Below are 23,061 nucleotides of genomic sequence, written 5' to 3' on the forward strand. Positions count from 1 at the left end.
ATAAAATCATGTGACCTTTGTCTTTCTCTGACTGACTTATTTCACTGAACATTATACTCTCTGAATCTATCCGTGTTGTTGCAAATGGCAAGATTACATTCTTCTTTCTGGCTGAGTAATATTCCATCGTATAAATATACCACATCTTCTGTATCAATTTGCCTATCAATAGACACTTGGGCTGTTTTCATAATTCAGCTATTGTAAATAATGTTGCAATAAACATAGGGGTGCCTCTCCCTTTTTGGATTAGTGTTTGTATTCTTTGGGTAAGTACCCAGTAGTGGATACAATGAGGTCTTTGAGGACTTCCTAAGCATCTTGTAATGATATCCAGGACGGATCTACCTTATATCAAATTCCCACTTCTGTGAACAATGTAGTATAAAGATGATAAATGTTTATCCAGCTCCTACCTCCATAGTCAGCTTCTTAGTCATAAAACAAATAAAACCACTATTCCTTCATGCCTCCTTGTGATTATTAATCAAGTTACTGACTTCAAGAATGAGAAGAAATATGCAAATTTGGAATGACAGTCAGCCTGAAAACGTCTTCAGCACTAAGTGTCTATCAACTAGTGCAATCTATCTCAACTGTTCAGGTTGCCCAAGATAAAATTTTTAGTATCTCAAAATAACAAAGTATCTGAAAATAAGGCTTTTAACTTCTCAGACAAAAATTGGGGTATTTCAAAAGTAATAAAGTGTTCCAAAATCTTTTAATTTTATGTACCTTCTAAATGTTAGTGTTTAGGAAGCACATATTAATTGGTTTTTTTCAAATATATATAACATTTATATAACCATGTATAGTAATCGTGAATTAGAAATTAAATGTTAACTAGTAGATTTGAAAGTAGTGCTTTTTCAAGATTTTCAAATAAGAACAAATACTTTAATAAGAAAATAAAAAGTAGAGAGGAGCCTGGCTGGCGCAGTCAGCAGAGCATGCCACTCACTCTTAATCTCAGGGTCCTGAGTTTAAGCTCCACACTGGGTATGGAGTCTACTTTAAAAAAAAAAAAAGAAAGAAAAAGAAAAAGAAAACAAAAAGTATAAATAAATATATTATCCAAGAGAAGTATCAAAACACGATCTTACCTTTTAAAGAAATATATTACATTGTCTCTTTGAAGAAGATAGTACTACCCTAATTTAAAAAAGAAATCTGATATGTTTGGAAAACACACTTTTAATGAATGTTAATGTTAGAAATATTTAAACAGTAAAATATGGAAAAGTCAACTAATATTTCATACAGACCTTTTTCTTGTGGTTTTCATTGGAACGTGGTATTGTATGACTAGATGAAGAAGATGAAGATCCGAAAAGGTGGCTTTTGCTACTAGATGATGTATAGTCTGTCAAGGTATTCTTTACATAAGACCAGGTACTGTTGTAAAATTCATAATTAAAATCGTTATTTATTTTCACCTGTCAAGAAAATGGAAAAGTTTGCTATGACCAAATTAAGGCCTTGGGTATAACCAAAAATCTTCTGCCATGGATCCTTTAACATATATACTTTCTTCAAGCAATCTTCTCCAAAAAGACAAATCTCTCCATTGACACAAAATGACTGTGGCTCTCCTTACAACCAGGCCCATATGAGTATAAGGAATAGAGCCCATTCCACAATTACTCTTTGCTAAGAAGGAGACATGGTGTCAATAATGGCAATTCCAAGTGATTCACAGAACACATCTATGTACAAACATCTCCCACATTCTTTTAAAGTCAACAGTTAACCCAGAAGTCAGCAAATCAACCAAATTATGCTAACAGAGAACTGAAAAGCCTTTGGTTCTTGATTTTTCCTCTAATAGAGGGGACCAGAGATGCAATTTTTTTTTCCCTATGGCAGACAGTAGAAGAAAAGTCCATGCCAAAAGAATTTTGAAGCAGACAACAGGAGAGTCACATGTGGCTAACAGGGAAGTGAGAGCTCCAAGATAAACGTTTATTTATCCCTTATTTTATCCTAGATCAAGTGTCAAAATAAAATGCCCATGGGGGCTGGCAAGTCATATAAATGTTGGAGGCATTCCATGGAAGGCAGGGGGATGAAGTGAACACCAACACTGTAGAAAAACGACACCAACACTCAAATTCATCATACAGTTAGTTACTCTATGTAACTATAAGTTCTAGCATTGTCCGATTAGCCATTTTTAAGAAAAGAGAAAAATCTGAAATCTTGACATAAAAATCTCCAGACTTTTTTAAGTTGTTGGCCATTAATTCACTCAAAACTGTCAAACACCATGAAAATAAAACAAGACATACAAGATGACTCCCTCTCACAGTGTCTGCTCTATACAAATAGTCAAATCGGTAACTGTCCTTCCACAAGCATTTGTGTTCTTAGCATACCCACATCTATGTTTGAGATCAAATGATAAATAAGCACAGGAACCATTAAAATGATGGATATGGTACACTGTAAACTCAAACCTAAAAGGAACGAAAATGATAGAATACCATGTAGCCATTTTAAATGATGTCTATGAAGAAAAATACTGATGTTAAATGAGACAGTGGTTATACATATGACAATCCTGTTCATTATAACCATACAAGCATATTCCCCAGTCAAAAAAAGACTAGAAAGAAATTCAGGGGCTCCTGGGTGGCTCAGTCAGTTGAGTGTCTGACTCTTGATCTCAGCCCAGGTCATGGTCTCAGGGTTGTGAGTTCAAGACCTGCACTGAGCTCTGGGGATGGAGCCCCTTCTTTTTTAAAAAAGAAGAATCAGAAAAGAAAAACTAGAAAAAATGAGCAAAATGCCAGAAAATGTTGTGTTACTTTATCACTGCCCACGTTCAAAATTATATATGCACACTAAGAACATGCCAGCAGATATGAAAAGGTAGATTTATTCATATCTTTCATTAGAGCATTATTTTCATTACATTATGAAATTGGTTTGTTTAAAAGTCAAAGGCAAAAATTCAGTACAAACTGAGATGGAGAATATATGTATTATTATTGACTATGAAGAAGACATTAATAAGAGTGCCATCAGAGATATCTGCAACCACTAGATAGTGTTTCAGTCCTATTTGGTTTTAGAAAGACACAGAATTTACTTCTTATGTCTCTTAAGGAAGAGAAGTTATCTATCTTCTTTTAAATGCAAAGGAAAAAAAAGCCTGTTTTCCCTCCTCTTCGAATCTGCAATTCAAATACTTGATTAATGCAAATAGCTTCTTTAGCTGCTTTAGTTCACCATTTCTTACTCTCATCCACTCTACACAGAGCTGCAAGTCACTTTTTCAAGGTAACATGATCTTCTTCAATGACCCTTAATTAATACACTCTCCAACCAACTTAGAAGCCCCCAAACTGATCCTTCCTCTGAAATCACAGATTCAAACATCCTACATTCTGCCACTTCTTACCCTTTTGACTCTCATTCTATTATCACCAGAGCCATTATTCAACTTTATAGACACAAGTTCATCTCCTTGGTTTCCCTTCTCTCTCTCTATTACCGCCTTCATATTTTTAACTTCCTTCTTTTTCAGATAGACCTCATGGTTCATGACTTCAACCACTCTCTCGCCGATGACTGAACTCTCTTCCCTAGATATGCTCTGCCATCATGTTTTCCTGGCAGAATTCCAACCCTGTTTCAATGCTCGCAGCCAATCTGCTTAACACTATGATAGAAAAGTCACACAGCTAATCGATCAGTACCACTGTAAGTCCGCTCATGATTTCCAGTCTCAGGGGAACCCTCAATACAGTGCAGCATCCCTATACTTCCACTCTCTTTCTCTTCCGTTCTCTACAGTATCTATTTCAAAAATTCTACCTACCTCAGTCCCCCAATCTTAGAACCACTTCCCTCACTCTCAGAAAATACCTCTAACCTCTTTCTTACAAACATTCCCATTATCAGACATGAGCTCTCCTAAACTCTGGCCAGTAAGTCCACAAGCATATTTACATCTTTTCACTTCCTTTCTTCCGCAGGTGTCCTTCCTCCACCTAAAGCTAATTTGTCTCATCTCTATTGTGTTCCTTCCCACCACTTCTAAGGATGTATTAAATTGGTTGCTTATTCCCTCTCCCACAGCTTCAATTTTTCTTTCTCTACTGGTTTAGTCCTAGCAAATGTATATATATTCTAATTCCGCTTAAGTAGACTGTGCTGCAAGGCTTCTGCAGACATACTTCTTGAGTTCACATTCCATATTTGTTATCTGTAACTCTATGATTGTGGGTAAATTCTTCAATATTTTTTGTCTCAACTTTCCTCAATTGTAAAATAGAAATGACAGTACCCACATTTTTAGAGTATTACAAAGAAAAGAAGGGGGCACCTGGGTGGCTCAGTTGGTTAAGCAGCTGCCTTTGACTCGGGTCATGATCCAGGGTCCTGGGATTAAGGTTCCCTGCTCAGCAGGGAGTCTGCTTCTCCCTCTCCCTCTGCTCCTCCCCTCTCTGTACTTTCTCTCTCTCTGTCAAATAAATAAATAAAATCTTTAAAAAAGGAAAAGAAAGAAAAGAAGAGCCAGGCACCTGGGTAGCTCAGTCGGCTAAGCATCGGACTCTTGATTTCAGCTCAGGTCATGATCTCAGGGTGGTTGGATCAAGCCCCATGTTGGGCTCTATGCTCAGCAGCGAGTCTGTTTTGAGATTCTCTCCCTCTCCTGCTGTCCCTCCCCACTGCTCATGCGCTCCTTCTCTTTCTCTAAAATAAATAAGTCTTTTTAAAAAAGAACACGATTTTGTTATTTACTTGATATGTACGTAAGATCTCTTTTCCAAAAATATAATGAAGTACATTCAAGACTAAATACAGGAGAAGCCAGGAAGTAATTAATTTTCTCCACCTTCATCTTTACTCCCCTCTGCACTCATTATAAGCTGACGATGAACACAACAGTCTTTCACAGTCTCCAGGCTGAACTAGCAAAGTGGTCCTTCCCAAAACACCCACGGAGGAGGAATGTGTTTATGTGTCCAAGAATTCCTTGCAGTATGAGAAATATGAGCGAACAGAGACAGTGCATGGCATCAAAGAGAGTGGCTTAGTCAACATGAAACCAGATTTGCTCTGGACAAACCACAATGGTAATAACTGAAACAGGCTATAAAATGGACTGACCAATTCTGTTTCCTGTTTATTTACTAATGTTTATGTGCCAATGGGCCAAAAGCCATCTTCCACTCAGAGGCAGCTGAATACCCAGTGGCCTCAGGTCTGTCTGAGTTGTGGAGAGCATTTCCCATCCCAATCTCCACACTGGGTTTGCTCTTCAATGACTGACTCACTGCCTAGTGCTTCTACTTCACTTCCCTCAGGCTCGATCCTCAAAACATCTCCATTCTTCACTCAATAACAGGTTATAATTTCCCTCTACCTCTGACAAACACCTTCACATTCAGAGACTGGAAAGACATTTCAGATGTCAATGCAAAATCCAAGCCATGCTGAAATGAATGTCAGGGGTATGCTGTTATTAAATTAGTTCTCTTCTTCAGAAGGCTGCAGACTTCCAGTATATCTGTCTTCCAACAATGTCAGAAATTCTTTCATGATTTTCTCTGCTCTGTAACTCTCTAAATTTGACCCCAAAAAATATATATGCAATTATCTCTCTTATAATTATGAAAGAATTATCAACACATTCTCCTAGGAAGAGAAGAAAAAATATTTCTACATATGCCTATGTTACATTATCCTTTCTGGCCAATGGTTACATTACAGTACATATGATTCACTGCATAGAATTTAGAGATGGGAAAGCAATTAAATACAAGATATTGGGAGAGTAAAATAAGCTAGAAAAAGAAAGGGCTGTGAAATCTGACAGATTGGATCCAAACTCTACTACTTATTAATTTGGTGATTTAAAGCAAGTCTGCTAAAGTACTCTGAGCCTCAATTTCTACCTATATAAAATAGTAAAATATTACTCACCTTCCAAAGATATTATAAGGATAAAACCTACACAAACTGCCTAAAACAGTACAGATGCCACAGGAGATATTAAAAAATTGACAGCTACCAGTATTTTTCAGATCAAGTTCTCTTTTCATTTCCATGAAACAGTATTTTTTTAAGACTTGTTTATTTAAGAGAGAGTGAGAGCAAGAAGGAGCAGAGAGAGAGAGAGACGGAATCTCAAGCAGACTCCTTGCTGAGCACAAAGTCCGACACACGGCTCCATCTTATGACTCATGAGATCATGATCTGAGCCAAAATCAAGAATCAGATGCTCAACAAACTGAGCCTCCCAAGCGCCCCCATGACAAAGTAGTTCTTAAATATAACTTATTCTATTGTAATGCTGTTTGCTATTTATAATGAAAACTGCATTCTGAAGAGGGTTAAGTTTGAAAAACAAAAACCCTTCTGTCTGAACATCCTAATAGTTTTTAGCTTACAAATTTGGGAGTAATAGGTAAGAAGCACAGAGCTGGAAATTTTCAGAATTCTAGGAAGAAGGGAGGAAAGGAGTGAAAGAAGAAGAGGTCTTAGAACAAGAGAAGCTGAAATGGGATGAGACCAGAAACTTTGATTTATTGAGGTTCTAAAAGGACAGATGTTTTATGATGTAGGACATCAACCATTGTTGTTGACTGCGTTGGCATGACTGCAACAGAAAATCTCTCCTCTATATTCCCTTCAGATGTTCAGGATTCTCTCCCTAAATCCATAACTGTTGCTGTGTGAGTGGATTTTGCGTGGAAATCCTGGTAGAGAAGGAGGTTAGGTGTATATGACAGAAAGAGCTTATAAGAAGCAGGAGCCTGGAAAAAAGACCCTGACACCCTAAGCAAGATGGAAAATTCTAGCAATGCAGATGTTGGCGAGGATAAGGAGCACAGACTCCCCCTTCCACACTGCTGATAGGGCATAAATTGATGGCACATTCATTTTGGAAACTTTACTGAGCAGAGTGTAAACTGTACATAACCTGCAAGGCAGTAATTCAGGTACAAGGTGTATGCCCTAGAGAAGCTCTAGCTCATCTGCATGACTCATGCACAAGAATGTGCAAGACATTTTCATAAGAAAAAATTGGAACCAGCAATAAAAATGTCATCTACATCAGCATGAATAAATTTCAAAACCATAATTTTGAATGAACAAAAGTCATAGAATGTATACTATAGGACTGGCTTATATAAATGGCCAAAAAACAGGCAAAAGTGAATCACAAATTTTTATTTAGGGACAAAGACATATGAGATAAATGTATACAGAAAGACAAGTGATTCATATAAAACAGAAGATAGTGGTTGTCTAGGGAGTAAGAGTGGAGAGGATATGGCCAGAGAGGCATAGATGAGAGCCTTTAAGTCAATCTTTGGCAATTCTATGGTGAGTAGTGGGCATATATGAGTATTTGTTTGATTAGTTTCCTTCAAGCTGTATGTTTATATTTGTCACTTTCTTTTGCATATATGATATATTTCACAATTGAAAAATAAAAGCATTTTCAAGTGAGCTGATGCCGTGGCAGTGGTAAGGCGATCATCATGACCAGTCATGACCAGGCCCTTGAGTTTTGACACCCATATAGGGACAGACCATCCAGTTTAAGGCCCATATGGTCGAGGAACTTGAAAATGAGAAAAAAAGAATAGTTTAGCTTAAATGAGGCAAATTGAAAGTGTCATTGCCCTGTACTCCAGAGTTAAAGAATATGTATCTTTAGCCCATATAAAACATTTGTAATAATTGACCAAATATTAAGCCACAAATAAATGCTCAACAAATACCAAAAAATCAATATCATATAAGTAACAATCTCTGGCAATAATTCACAGATTAAAAATAAATTAAATCAATGAAATTAAGTACCTGGAATGTATAAGAAAGGATATTGCCACTCAGTCTGTAGAAGTCTTTTCCATCCCCACTAAATACTTTTCTGCATTGACCACCAAAACTTTTAGTGTTGATGACTGTCTTCCTAAACTGGCCAGTAAGTTCATTGTAACTGTTTAAAAAGGTGGGGGGGGAGGGAAGGAAAGAAGAAAAGATGATTAAAAACCAGAAACAGCACTTGTTGAAAAAGAATTTAGAAAAACTTGAAATACATTACAGTTAAGTATCTCTTCGAGAGAGTTCAAATAATGAGAACAGTTTCCTAATGCACACCATACATTATCCAACCTTCCCTGGGTGTATAATGGCTAAAACTAAAAGCTGGGAGATTCCAACATCCCTTCAGTCTAAGAACATGTTTGGAAAACACACAGTCCTTTTGTATCTACAGCAAGAGCTGGATTTGTGTTGAGTCTATAGATAAAACCAATACAACTAAGATTACTCTCGAGGAGAGGGAATTCTTCTTTTCTTCTCTTTTCTTTCTTTTTTTTTTTTTAAAGATTTTATTTATTTGAAGAAAGGGAGGAAGGGCAGGGAGGGAGGGAGGGGGAAGCAGGCTTCCCACTGAGCAGGGAGCTCCACGTGGGGCTTGATCGCAGGACCCCAGGAACATGATCTGAGCTGAAGGCAAATGCTTAACCGACTGAGCCACCCAAGTGTCCCAGGAGGGAACTTTCTACAATAAATTTCACCTAAATTGCCTCTTAGCATACTGAATGGTACACTCTTTAGACTAATTTTACCATTTCTATGTTAATGAATTTAAAATATTACAGAAAAACCACCTCTGACTCTAAAATAAACTATTTTAAAGCCTTAAAATCTCAACTTGGATCTGACCCTTAGAAGTCCTTCAGAATTCCTTTTGAAAAGACAACATGGGATTGTCCCAACTTCACTTGAAAATGAAAGTTTCCAGCTGGTTAAGACAATTCTTTTTCAAGCTTAAATATCCCAACACAGCACTTTCTCCATTCTTTCTCTGTTCTTATTCTAATATCTCTTTGTTCTCTTGAGTAGCTCCCCATAATTGTCACTGAACCAGTTCTCGCTCTGTCTCTCTCTCCATTTCTACCTTTCTCCCAGAAGGTGATCAACCATCTGGGTTTTCCCAGGTCTGAGGGGTTTCACTGGACATAGGACCTCCAGTGCTAAAAGCAGGATAGTCCAGGGACAAGTGGACACTCTACATTTACCACATATATTTTTAGGTATACAGGTAAGACTCCTGGATGGCTCAGTCAGGGAGTATGGGACTCTTGATCTCGGGGTTGTAAGTTTGAGCCCTACACTGGGGATAGAAATTACTTAAATAAATAAAACTTCAAAAGAATTTTTTTAGTGTTTCAGAATGTGGCAAACAGCTCTGAGCCAAAGGCTTAACTATTATGACTTGTTATTAGACTTACCAAACTATAAAACAAAAACAAAATGAAAAGGTACAGCCCATCCATATACACAGGAAGCTGCCCAGTACCTTACCCATTTCCAGTAAGTTCTATGTTGGGAGGAGGTTTATCAAGGTCACAGGAAGGTCTGCTTTGTGAGTCCTCACATCTGTCTTCATCAGCACCGTCCTCTTCACAGTCAGAATCCCCATTGCAAACCAAAGATTTGCTGATGCACTGGCCTGTAGACAAATAAGCCCCCAACAAAAATAAAAGAAGGAAGAAGGCGAAAACTACCTAGGATTGAAAAGGTTTTGCCTCTGGGGTGCCTGGATGGCTCAGTGAGTTGAGCTTCAACTCTTGGCTTCAGCTCAGGTCATGATCTCAGGGTCATGATATCAAGCCCTGTGTGGGGTTCCATGCTCAGAAGATTCCCTCCCTCTCCCCCTCCCCCTGTTTGTGGTCACTTTTTCTAAATTAAATAAATAAATCTTTAAAAAAAAAAATGTTCCCTGGACCCCAACTCTGCACTAATATTCTACTGTGAATTTGAGATCAATCTTCCCGTGTCCAGGGAAGGACTGGTGATTATTTTGGCCCTCATATTCTATTTTTTTCCAAAGACTTTATTTATTTATTTGACCAAGAGAGATCACAAGTAGGCAGAGAGGCAGGCCGAGAGAGAGGGGGAAGCAGGCTCCCCGCTGAGCAGAGAGCCCGATGTGGGGCTTGATCCCAGGACCCTGAGATCATGACCTGAGCTGAAGGCAGAGGCTTTAACCCACTGAACCACACAGGCACCCCCATGGCCCTCATAATCTAACACACAAAATAGATCCTGACCTCAGCTGGAAACAAAATTAAAAATAAAAGTCAAATTCAAATTCCAGGCTCTCAGCCATAATCAAGCCATTTGTCTGAATCTCCCCAAAAGCAAAAGGCGCCAACCACTAGAAAGATAGATTCATATCCTGCCCTTCAACTTTCAGTTCATTCTTTTTTTTAATCACCGACCAGGATGCCGAAGCTCTGCTTGTTTTGGTGATTTGCTGTGTAAGACTGTGAGATCATGGAAACGGGGTAAAAAGGTTAAAACTCAACATTTCTTTAGCACCTACTCTGTGCAAGGTGCCCTTCCAGATGTTAAGGCACAGATAAAAATAAAAATGATATGCTGGGCTTTTCATATACTTTATGATCTAGTTGGAAGGACTATGAAGACACAGATCATTATAATCCCGCAATGTAATTGTTATGGTAGATGGGCATGGAGGAGGCACTGAAGGGTACCAGACGATCTAACCCTCGCTTACCTCCCCAGCATTATTTCAGCCATTCCTCGACTTGCTTCCTATACCCTCATCACACCTACGTGAATTAAAGGCCAGGCTTTCTCTCATCTCCTTGCTCTAATACATCTCTCAGCCTCGAAGGGCTTCTCTACCTGTTATGTGCATGTCCTTCAAAAATCAAAGTACATATTAGCTCCTCTCAGAAACCATCCCTATACCACAGGTTGTAGTACAAGTCCTTCGTTTATGTTCTCATACTATGCATTGCAGACACCTGTTCTGATGGTGTCCCATGTACCCCACTGTTGTCTCACACAATCCCATGCACCAAACATTTGTTGAGAGTCTACTATGTACCAGGTACTTCAGATGCAAAAATTAAAGGAATATCAGCCATATCCTCAAGGAGTTCACAAGAGAGGTAACCAGACCAACAAACACCCCAGATTACAGATGGTACAACGTACATATGTACAACATACATAGGGAACACAGAGAAAGGATTTGTCAATTGAGGAGTTAAGGAATGCTTCCTAAAAGAGGAGCCATCTGATTTGGGTTTTGGAAATAAAAAAGGAGTTAGAGAGGTATTACTGAGGAGCACTTCTAATACAGGGATTATTTATGTGCTATTCTGCCCATAAACTTTAATATTCATGAAGGAAGAAGCTATGTGTTTCATTTACATATCCACAACCCTCACCACTATATCTGGAGCATAATAACAATAATAAATATTTGCTAAAAGTTGTTGAATTAACCTGACTGCACCAATGCTACCTAAACAATAGGTCAAATAATCCTCAGTGCCCACACTTGAAATTATGTTTCAATCACCCTGTGCTTAGGAGTGACCTGTATTGCTTCTCCATTAGCTAATCAGAGTTGCTTTCCTTGTAAGCGTAATAATAACTTGGGCAGGAACCTTGTTTTTGCCCAATCTTGATGTACCAGACACTCTGCATCTTCACCAAAAATGCAATGTCGAGAGCAGTCTGGGTCTATCAATTGCCATATTTCTTTTCAAAGAAGCAAGGAGTATATCCACCTTTGTTACCAGATGAAATAATGACATTACATTTGAAATAATGATAGCTGAGTGTATAATTAATATGCCAACAAAATTAATTTTCAGGCCAATATAAATTCAGTAAAATTGAACAATACATACTGAGCAAGTTGATCCAATAACATTTGAATTTACACTCGGCATGGAGTGTCCAAACCTATGGAAAAGATACCTGAGAAACACCTGAACCGCTCTCCACATCCCTCTTCCACCGGACATCCTAGTGTAGGTTCACACGATTGTGTTTCAAATGCACTTCCGACGCAAGATTGACCGCCGTACTGCCCATAAACAGCAACAGACCGCCTGCGAGTCTAAACACAAAACAGGTACTGCTTTTGAACGTCTCCTTTCCTTTGTCTGAGAGACAAAATCGGGGAGAAATGAATACAATTGAAGAAACAGCGTTCAGGAAACTGTTCTGATGGGCAGGTATAAAACCTCCAAAATCAATAAACCCACAGACCCACTTGTCCTTGAGTCCCGTGACACTTGGATTACTACTTAGGAAGGACTCCCAGCTACTTATTTATTCTCAGGATTGAGCGTAAAAAAAATAAATAAATAACACTAGTGGACCTTTCAGAAAGTAACTTGAAAGAGCTGGATAGACACATAAGCAAACTGGTTCCATTACAGATGCTTCATGTTTTTGCTCTCAAGCTGTGTGCCAGGCTCTAACTCGAAAGGTGAAACCAATTTTGCCAGAGGTGGGGGGAAGGATCCTAGGAACCAGGGTTAAGGAGCAATTAAGTCAGAAAAGCCTTTGGAAAAGTGCTGGTAATTGATTTGAGTTGAATGTTAAGCCTTCTTCAGAAGACAAGGCAAGGCAAAGCAATCTGGAGAACCTTCTATGTCAGTACGGAAGGCAAATTGACAACGCAGAGGCCTCGGTAGTCCAAAGACGAAGCTACTTCTGCAACAGGATTCTACTAGACAAACAAAATCACTGGCCTCTGAAATGGGAAACATGTCAAAGGCAAATCTCTGGGAGAGAAAGTATGGGGAAAATAGAGGAAATCATCGAGCCACGTGAGAAACAAACAATTCGTCCTAAAATTCAGTTAGTCAATATGAAACCATGCATCTAACACTTAAACACACAGAGGTCCACAAAATCCTTTGCGTCCCCAACAGCAGTCAAATGAATCGTGTGAGCCTCTTTCTGTACTCACCTTTTCCCTATCTAAAAAAATAAACAAAATCTGATATTCCAGAGAATTTAAGCCTTGAGCAAAGACCAACAGGGAAGACAGGATATACAGACTGATGTGGGGCCAGGAGTGGAATGGTCAAGAAAGAATTTTTGAGATGTTTTTGGTGCAAAAAGTTGTTTTGATTATAGCAGGGGACAAGGGCGCATGGGGAGAAAGAGCTGCACTTTTGCTCTGTGAAGCTGGTGGTTACGTACTTCGTGTTCAAGGGGGAGGGGACGTGCAGGGAGTATCAGATCATAAATGTCTTCTTTGAATTTCTACTCATGAAAATACTTTTGCAGGATTTCTCTGGTGCTTGTCATTGGGCTCAATATTAACCATCAGTGAGATGAACAGGTGGTCATGAGAACCTCATGTATTTGGTCCTTATGGGAACTTTGCAGACTATAGGTCAGCCTTCTGGGCTAAATGTGAACACACTTCTGCTTCTGTCCCTCATCACAAGCCAAGGTGGAATCGCCTCATCCCTCCTAAGCTGGGTTAGAAGTGGGGATTCTTTCGGACAAAGGGTCACAGGAATGTAATTTGCTCTTTGAGCGGTTTTGTCAGCCTGGGGCTGACCCTGGCAACTTCTGTTGGGTCCAAGCAGAGCAGTCTTGGGGGAATAGGAGTGGGGAATGGAGCTCAGCACAGTTCCTTCGTAAGTTTTTAATCTCCATGTTTTATTGATGAAGACACCTCTCATACGTGTCTTATTAAATTGTCCTTTTCCAAAGTTCCAAAGCACAGATTGTGTAGTGTGTCTAAAGAATGCTTCCCTCTCTCTCAATATGAGCATGACCTTGACAGCTGCCCACTGAGAACAGTCTCCTTCTCACCTGACAAATTCTGGTCTTATGACCCTATTTTCATTTTCACTTGTCTCCTTCTGGATGAAAATTTTGTCATTATAATCTAGCGATATAATCATTGCATGATGACCTTTATGCAAAGAAAAAAATACTAATATGAAAAATACCTTCCATCTCTTTCTATTTAACATTCTTTCTTAACTTGTTGTTAAATTATAAAAATGTTTTCTGTAGTTGGTGTCTGACTTTTGCCTTGTTATTCATGTACCCATTTTCCTGTAATCAGAGTAGTCATCTATTCGCCAAAAGCCAAATTCTGCATTTGTGTAACTTGTTTTATAAATACCACTCATGTAGGTACCAAATATTTGATGAAAGTGATGATTGTGATGATGCTTCAAAACAGAAATTATCTTCTATAATATGGTTCTGTTATTTTAATAATTAAAAAGTGATTTTTAAATACACATTTTTATTCAAACAGAACCACCTTTAAAATATTTTGCAAATATAGAATCGTGTTGTATATCTGAAACTAATACAATGTCATGTGTTAATTATATTTCAATAAAAACATCTTTAATCATTCAAATGTTTAAAACCTTTAAAATAAGCATTATATTTTTGGAATTTATCCTAAGAAAATTATCAGAACAGAGGGCTGATTTCTATGTTCAAAAATGTTCACTGAAGTTTTATTTATAATAACAAAAATCCTAATCTCACACAATAGGAAAATAGATAAATAAGATCGGTATACTCAAATAGTGGAAAATAATACAGCTGTTAAAATTCCAACCGAAAGTATAATTTTAAAATAGTAGAGGGGTACCTTGGTGGCTCAGTTGGTTAAGTGCCCAACTCTTGATCTCAGCTCGGATCTTGATTTAACAGCCCTGAGTTCAAGCCCCATGTTGGGCTCCTTGCTGGGCACAGAGCCACTTTAAAAAAAAAAAACAAAAAAAACAGTAGGATAGAGGGGCACCTGGCTGAGTCAGTCAGTGGAGCACGCTACTCCTAATCTTAGGGTCATGAGTTCAAGCCCCACATGTGGCATGGAGTTTGGTTTTTTTTTTAAATTTTAGGGGTGCCTGGGTGGCTTAGTCATTAAGTGTCTACTTTTGGCTCAGGTCATGACCCCAGGGTCCTGGATCCAGCCCCCTGTCGGGCTCCCTGCTCAGTGGGGAGCCTGCTTCTCCCTCTGCCCCTTACCCTGCTTGTGCTCTCTCTCTCTCTAGTAAATTAATGAAATCTTTTTAAAAATTAAAAAAAAATTTTAAACAAAAAAATTTTTAATAGTGGAATATAAAACTATAATCAAACAATTCTATTTTTAAAAATTACAAACACACAGAGAAGATAAATTGAAAGAATAGCAAAATGATGGTATGTTCATATCTTTTAAATGGTAAAATTACAAGTAGAGTTTTCTTTATATAGACTTTCCCATGTTTTCTCGAATAAGTAACTTATAATAAGGCGGGGGGGGCACCTGAGTGGCTCAGTGGGTTAAGCCTCTGCCTTCAGCTCAGGTGAGTATCTCAGGATCCTGGGATCAAGCCCCACATCAGACTCTCTGCTTAGCAGGGAGCCTGCTTCCCCCTCTCTCTGTCTGCTTCTCTGCCTACTTGTTAACTCTCTCTCTGTCAAATAAATAAATAAAATATTAAAAATAAAATAAAATAAAATAAGGGAGGGGGGAAACAGGCACTTTAAGAAGGCCTCTATTATCTCCAGATCAAGTCCAGCATTTTATTTGTATTACTTAGAAATTAAACCTTAAAAAATTTAAAAATGCAGGGGCTCCTGGCTGGCTCAGTCAGTGGAGCACAAGACTCTTATCTCTGGGTTGTGAGTTGGAAGTCCATGTTGGGTGTAGACATTACTTAAAACTAAAATCTTTAAAAAAAAAAAAAAGTGCAAAATGTTTCACTCTTCATGGTCATTCGCTATTACTTAGGTAAAACAAAGCTACCATTTTGACCTTGTCAGTGTTTGTTTAAAATACGAAGAAAAGGTGAACCCAGTAAATATGAAACAGATTTTGAATTATATACTAACTTCATTTCACACTCTTCTGTTTCTCTAATAGTTAAAGAGTTAGTGAATTGCTTTATCCTATGTACAATTCTAGGCTCAAATGTAAGATTTAGAAAAGTCCTGCAAGAAAAATAAGAATGCAGAAATTACTTTATTACATTATTAATTATTAAAGCATTACTTTTCTCCCTTTAAAATTACTAATTGTGTTAAAAAATGCAAAAAATAACATGTCAAAAGCTAATATCTTTTGTCCATAAATCAGCTATATCAGTATAAAAAATATATACAATAAAGAAACAATAAGCACAAAGTTTTAGTATGGTCCTACCTGAGTCTTGGTACAACCATTGCATTCTGACCATGAAGCATAGGAATCCCACTGGCAATTGACTGGAGAGGCAGCTCTGTCAAATTGTTATAAGTCAGATAGAAAGATAAAGAGAAGGGAAACACAAAGAATGGTCAAAAATAGTAAAAAAAAAAAATTGCTTTACAATTTTTTAAAAGGCACCAAAAGCATCCCAAGATATATAAAAATGTATGTGGAAAGGAGCAAACTTTTTTAGAGATTAATATTTATTAAACATCTATTAGGTACCAGACATTTAATTCAGACACCTGAGCTGTAGAAAACAATAAGAGATAGGTCACAGCCTATGGGTAGAGGAGAGGACAAAGATGCAGATGTATAAACAAATAATCATAATATGATCATATAAACATGATCTGTAATACAATATATATCATTTGATCAATTTCATACCAGAAATGTGTACTGTATAATGTATTGTGGAAATACAGATAAGAGACTGTTCACATGTGAGAGGGTAGGTGAGAACATATAAGAGGAAGGTATTCTGGCCTTTGAAAGGATTCTGAATGACAAATTGAAGAGTTATACAGAAACTCTTCACTGGAAGACAAAAAGCTCTAAAAAGACCCTCTGAGAAGTGAGAAACTGAAACCTGGTCAAGACTAAAGGGACAGAAAATTACTTTTAGGTATTCCCCCTGTTCATTTAGGCTACTTCTTTCTCAAGAACACACCCAAGAAGAGTCAATTTGAGCTTGAACAATTCTACTCCACTCAAATACATGAAAAAGGACAGTCGGTTCTCATGTGATGCTTAACTCTGCTTTGCCAAGAAGATCACATGGCTTGGCCTAGCCTAAAAGCACATTTCACAAGGGGCAGAGGAAATCAGACTCCTGATTTCTGCATTTTGATCACATTCCTAGTCTTGGAGACATCTGGAGTCAAGGTGATTTGCACTCATCGTAAGCCTCTGAGGTGACCCTGAGTAAGTTGTCCCCTTTGTAGCGTATGTGCCTCACATGCTTTTATGGAGACAATGTTGCTAATCTGTCATCTTGACATGGCCATAATGATCCAAAGCCTCAGTGTCTGTGACCCTTAAACCATCGAACTTGTCATTGTTCTATGTTGGGTCCCAGGGACAGGCAGAGGACTTCCCCAAACACCGAAGCTTAGGAAGGAAAGCTAGCTGGCCCTTCTCTCCTCTGTGCTCCCACAGTAGGGCATGCAGCCCTCTCCCAGAGAACGGAGCACATCTGCACTGAAATCAACTATTTCAAGATCAGAGTCAGCTGGTGGACTCTGTGTACTGTGTTGGTTCTCTGTGCATCCCCATCATAGCTCGGCTTCTGAAACATATTCTGAGAGGCCGATGAAGGGAACTGATGTGGTCCTATCTCACCCAACTGATGAGAGCAAAACAAGCCATGGGTAAATGAGGTTGGCTTTTCCCAGGTCTCAGGAGTCAATAAACCTAATTTCTTTAAAAAAAAAAAAGAAAAAGAAAAATCTCTGATCCAGACTCGAGCTACGCTTGAGGTGAGTATAGCATAACGTATAGACTTGTCAAATCACTATGTTGTACACCTTAAACTCATGTAACATTGTATGTCAACTGCATTTCTGTTAAGGAAAAACACAAAACAAAAAAAAAAACTCTCAACCTTTAAAATTCAAAGAATGTTTTGCAACGACTTCATTTAAAAGTCAAATTCTGCCCTAAGTTGTGTCAGTTCTAAGGTCGGTTCAATTCTCTGAATTGCAGGTAAAATCACGATACTGGGATAAGAAGAAAACCTTGAAAAAAAAAAGAAGAAAACCTTGAGGTATTTTTATATTTCAGGTTTCTTTCTTACAGGAAAAAAATAAAGTAATATAAGAATAAGAATAAAACAAGCTTCTGCTATCATTGCCTTTTCTCAAAATGTGGAAATATAAAATATTAAGGGATAAAGATGTGTCAGGCTGCAATGTAAAAATCAGGCCATGTACTAAAGAACTTCTTAAAAATAAAAAACAATTTTTAATGATTTCCAAAAAAATTCTCACCTTGAAAAAACTTGGAACTCTCCTATAAATCCCACCAAGATGCATAAAATTATTACCTGGGGGGTGAAGAGGGAGGAGGAAATAAACATTACTTTAGTTTGCATTTCTTTAATGAGTTGAAAGTGAACACATTCCTACAAGTCAAGATTTGTGAGTTGGGAATATAAAGGAGGAAAGAACCATGGACCAGGCTCAACGACTGTGCTTGTCCTTTAAATTTCCATTCCAAATAAAAGTTTAATACAGTTCTGTTGAGCTCGCCCTCTACTGTTCATTTCTGTAAAGACAACTAGGGGCTGGGGAATGTCATGGCCATACAAGTGGAAAATTTCACTCATTAGAACCTCTCTTTAGGGATCTTTTAATTCCTTTCTCCACTCATCTTCACTCTAACTTCAACACTCATAAGGACACCCGGAGAGGAGGAAGCCTGGAAGAAAGAACAGCCAAGAATACGGAGTTAGAAGGGAAATAAGCATCATACATGAAGAGTCAACCGAAGCTGAAGCACATCCCTAGTCAGAGGGTGGTGACGCTCGCCCTGACCCTTAGTTCTGTGGCTGGGTCAGATTTAAAACACCTCAGAGGCCTTTTGTAATCATCTTTCCATGACAGCACCAGCCTAAATATTGAAGATTTAGTAGATTACAAAATTATATATAAAATGGGGTTACATTTTGTTTGAAAAACCAAACATGGGGTACCTGGGTGGCTCAGTTAAACGACTGCCTTCCATTCAGGTCATGATCCCAGAGTCCCAGGATGGAGTCCTGCATCAGGCTCCCAGCTCCATGGGGAGTCTGCTTCTCCCTCTGACCTTCTCCCCCTCATGCTCTCTCTCACTCGCTCTCTCTCTCTCAAATAAATAAATAAAATCTTTTTAAAAAAGTATTAAAAACAAATCTAGAAAGACATAATAAAAGGTAATCCTTTATTTCTGGTATGAAATTATACAGGTGATTTCTATTATCTTTTTTTCTACTTTTCTGTATCTCCCTACTTTGACCACTGAAGGCACCCATGAATAGAATTCAAATCTTAGTGGAGACTCTCTGAGAGTGTCAAATGTATTCAATTCATAACCCAGTGTAAAAGTCCTTAAGACCATCATACCCCACTTTTTTTTTTTTTTTAGATTTTTTATTTATTTACTTGACAGAGATCACAAGTAGGCAGAGAGGTAGGCGGGGGTGGGGGGGAGCAGGCTCCCCACTGAGCAGAGAGCCCAATGCAGGGCTCCATCCCAGGACTCTGGGATCATGACCTGAGCTGAAGGCAGAGGCTTTAACCCACTGAGCCATCCAGGCACCACCATACCCCACATTTTAACAGACCAATATTCTTTCTCTTCTCCCTGATCTCCTCAGACGTTTTTTTCTCTCCATGTAGTTGAAGAGTGGCTTCCCAACATTTTTTCCAGACATTTCTACTTGCCTTCCTAGATCACCGAGGTCTTATTAGGTATCTTTCTTTCAGTTATAAAATCCTAGTTGCCTACTTCTGACTTTTATTGTCCTACAAAGCTTATTTTTCTGATAAACACAAACCAAAACACTAATAGCGGTGGGCATCCTGGAAATGAGTGAACAATGGCAGGGGAAGCTGTGAATACTTTTCTGACTTTTCAATGAGCACATAAAGCACATAATCTAAACCAACAAATTTTTTAAGGGTTTTCTTTTCTTAATTAAAAACAAGGATTTCTTTTTTATTTTTTCAATATGTCTTTGCTCTGTGCTGTGTCAACTCATTTTTCCTCCCTCTGGGAAAGCCTGTCTTATAGCTCTTTTAGTCACTAACAAAATGTCACATTTTCAGAAAACAAAAATTCCAAAACAATCTAAATAGTCAAATTTCAATTCAGTATTCAATTTTAAATTTCTCTCTTACTTCCTAATCCCGGATGCTCCTAACAAGGGTGGAGTGGTGTTTGCTTCAGAATTCCCCCCCCCCCCTTGGGCTTGTGCTTTTCTTCCCACCTCTCTGAGCTGTCTCTGTCTTCTTCAAAGTCACGGCAGCAGGAAGGTGAGGGGCAAGAGCCAAAAAGGGGGTCCACATTGGGTCCATGAGAGATCTGCTCACATCTTCATCCTGTCAAGCTCTGGATGTCAGGATGTAACCAATACTGTTGTGTCGTTTTACTCTGCTGAACACGGGCCAGTGAGCCAGCCTGTGCCTTCAGATTTTCCCAGACACGACTAGAGTATCACTCCCTGATGTGGAAATGTTGGGGTTCAGAGCAGTCAAGAAAGAATTCTTTGGAATTCAGTCCAAAAAGGTGGGTTTACTTAAGTACAGGGATAGGACCCATGGGCAGAAGGAGTACCCCTGGAGTTGTGATGGGGGACTGATTATATACTTTCAAGTTGGGAGAGGGATTGGGATAATGTATGTATCTAAGGAATTTTGGAAGCAAGGTGTCCAAAACCCTGAAGGGGTTAACTATTGTTAGGAAAAGATCATTTATTACTGTCTAATAATATCTTAGTCATGAGACCATTCAGATGTGTATCAGTGGGCCATACGCTTGGAGGATGACTGCTAACATATACATCTTGGAGGTGTTGGGGTGGGGAGTAGAGATAAAGGAAGTTTCCAAAGGAATCTGTATATGTTTGAGTAGACTTACAGGATCTTGGGGGGAGGGGGGTGTACGATAACATTAAGTTAAGATTGCCTTTTGTTCTTAGCAAAGTGTCAACACTGAGGCAGCTGAGTTCCTAGAGGAAGGTCACTCTACCTGTTGCAAGGACTTGTCAATGGGCAGTAGGCAGTAAGGAAATAATGTTTTCTTTTGCCTTTGTTTCCCACATCATTTCCTATATCCCCCATACTCTAAGGGTCATGATCTTGCATACTCTTAGGATGCAGATAGTCAAAGGGTCACCAGACAGACTTAGAGCTACTTTTTTTTTTTTCTTTTGAGAGAGAGAGAGAGAGAGAGAGAGCGCGCACATGAGCAAGGGGGGAGTCAGGGAGAGGCTTAAGCAGAGTCTGCAGTGAGCATGGAACCTGATGCAGGGCTCCATCCCAGGACCCTGAGACCATGACCTAAGCCAAAATCAAGTGTCTGCTTCTTAACCAACTGAGCCACCCAGGTGCCCTGAACTGCGCTTTTTGTAGTACTGCATTGCCTGTCCAGCATCTCACTCTAAAATGTCGGGATACTGAGCACTTACTGTTCTTGGCCTTCAACTCTCAGCAAAAGCAGGCATCATGAAAAAATTCATTCTTAACATTCTACTGCATATGTTTTAAAAGAATTTCAACCAAGTTTTAGGGAACACACTTTTTTTTCATCAGGACTGCCTTTGCCAACACCTTCCCCATAGATGTACTCTTATTATAGCCTGTGAAGGTCTGCCTATTACAAGGCAGTTTTGTTCATGAGCTATATAAGCTGAATCTTTAACCAAGAGAATTTCTTGAAATTTGTTACCTGGGTCCCTGAAAATGAAGTAGTTATCATTTCCCACCTTCAATAAGAATATCTTTTTTTTTTAAGATTTTTATTTTATTTATTTGACAGAGAGAGCACAAGCATGGGGAACAGGAGAGGAAGAGGGAGTCCAACATGGGGCTCAATCCCAGGATCCTGGTATCATGACTTGAGCCCAACTGATGCTTAACCAACTAAGCCACCCAGGTGCTGCCAAAAAGAGTATCTTAACAAATGAACAAGATAGAATAATCACAAATTAATAACAAATGATGCAAAAATAAGTTCAAGTTGCTGTCTTTGCTCCTATCTTTGGCTGCACTGTAATTTTTCTAACATTTGGCTACATTGCACTGGGCCAACACGTGTACTTGGTAAACTTTTAATTGCCTTCCATCCATCTGTATCCTCCACTCTCACATTCCCGACCCTTCCTTTCATCAAAGATTCTAAATTCTAAAATTCCAAGTCTTCAACTTTACTTATATAAAGCTCTTCAATGAGTCAAATCATGGGGTTTCATGGCATGACCCCAAATCAAACAAACCAACCAACCAAGTGCACTGGAGGGACATTTTCCCTAAGAAACAACAAAGGTACTATTGTATTTCTTAATGTCTTTCTCAGAACTTTCATAAACATTTTCTCCAGTCTCTGATTCCCAGACCTCTGAACCACTAATTTTACTGCAAAACAAGAAAAAGGAATTCACTTTGGCTGAATTATTAAATATATTTAAATAAGGATTTTTTTTTAAGTTACCCCCAGATCTTTCTCCTTCCTGTTTTCCCCTTTTTTGAGTCATTTTGGTTAAGCCTCACTCCCTTTTGAGATCACTTCGTTTACAAAAGTAATGAAATTATTATCTTACCTTCATGTTTGGGGAAACATTCAGAGCAGAAGAAGGAAGAAAATTTCCACTGAGTGTCGGTGAATTTTCAACAGCAGGAAGAGCCCAACAGCCTGCTCCTTTCCCGTCTCTCACTGCTGTGGATTAACTTGGCACTCATAAACAGAGCAAGTGGTTCGGAGACGTAGCTCCTACCCCGACCAGATTCTCTGGGGACACAAAGAGCCTGCCCCCCTATTTAGTCCATGTCTTGAAGCCAGATGCGTCTTATCAACTTACACAGGCCTTAGCTTTAGCCAGCTGGAACTGTTTGGAAGTGTAGTTCTAAGAAAACATCTGTAAATCTAGAAAGACAGCAAATGTTCCCAGCTCGATGTTTAAGTGATTTTCAACCAAAGGAGACTCTATGTAAGGCAAGGGATAAGCCTCCTTCCTATTTCAATCTTCTAAACTAAGCAGATGTTTTCCAGATTCCTTAAAGGGTGTTGTACACCAGACTTTGAGATTAAACACTGTGAGAAAGAAGATCTAAATGCAGTTCTGTCACTCAGAATAGAAATGGAACATTTTGGGGGTGGAATTTCCACCACTTCCCCCAACAAAAAAAGGGGAAAAAAAACACCACCACAACAACTATACCATATATATATATATATATATATATATATATATATATATATACACATACACACTAACACAGTATTACCTCCATCCCCTCATGCTTGACCTCCACAGAATGGTTGGAAACAGCATC

General features: G+C 38.6%; 1 protein-coding gene across 2 annotated transcripts in view; it reads right to left on the bottom strand.

Annotated features, from left to right (window-relative positions):
* The window catches only part of C7 (complement C7), a 54,178-nt gene extending 31,641 nt beyond the window's left edge, over nt 1-22,537 (bottom strand). The window contains exons 1-7 of one of the 2 annotated variants that reach the window (XM_045999190.1): nt 22,329-22,534; nt 18,019-18,074; nt 15,983-16,058; nt 11,776-11,917; nt 9,337-9,484; nt 7,825-7,963; nt 1,266-1,436 (exon numbers count right to left, since the gene is read on the bottom strand). In XM_045999190.1, the coding sequence (XP_045855146.1) occupies nt 1,266-1,436; nt 7,825-7,963; nt 9,337-9,484; nt 11,776-11,917; nt 15,983-16,058; nt 18,019-18,074; nt 22,329-22,334 (738 nt within the window). In that variant the 5' untranslated portion in view covers nt 22,335-22,534. Of the gene's footprint in view, nt 1-1,265; nt 1,437-7,824; nt 7,964-9,336; nt 9,485-11,775; nt 11,918-15,982; nt 16,059-18,018; nt 18,075-22,328 lie in introns of both variants that reach the window. The other variant, XM_045999192.1, reaches the window with a different exon arrangement.
* Nucleotides 22,538-23,061: the final 524 nt, after the last annotated feature.

Source organism: Meles meles, chromosome 3, assembly GCF_922984935.1.
Source record: "Meles meles chromosome 3, mMelMel3.1 paternal haplotype, whole genome shotgun sequence".
Taxonomy (NCBI): domain Eukaryota; kingdom Metazoa; phylum Chordata; class Mammalia; order Carnivora; family Mustelidae; genus Meles; species Meles meles.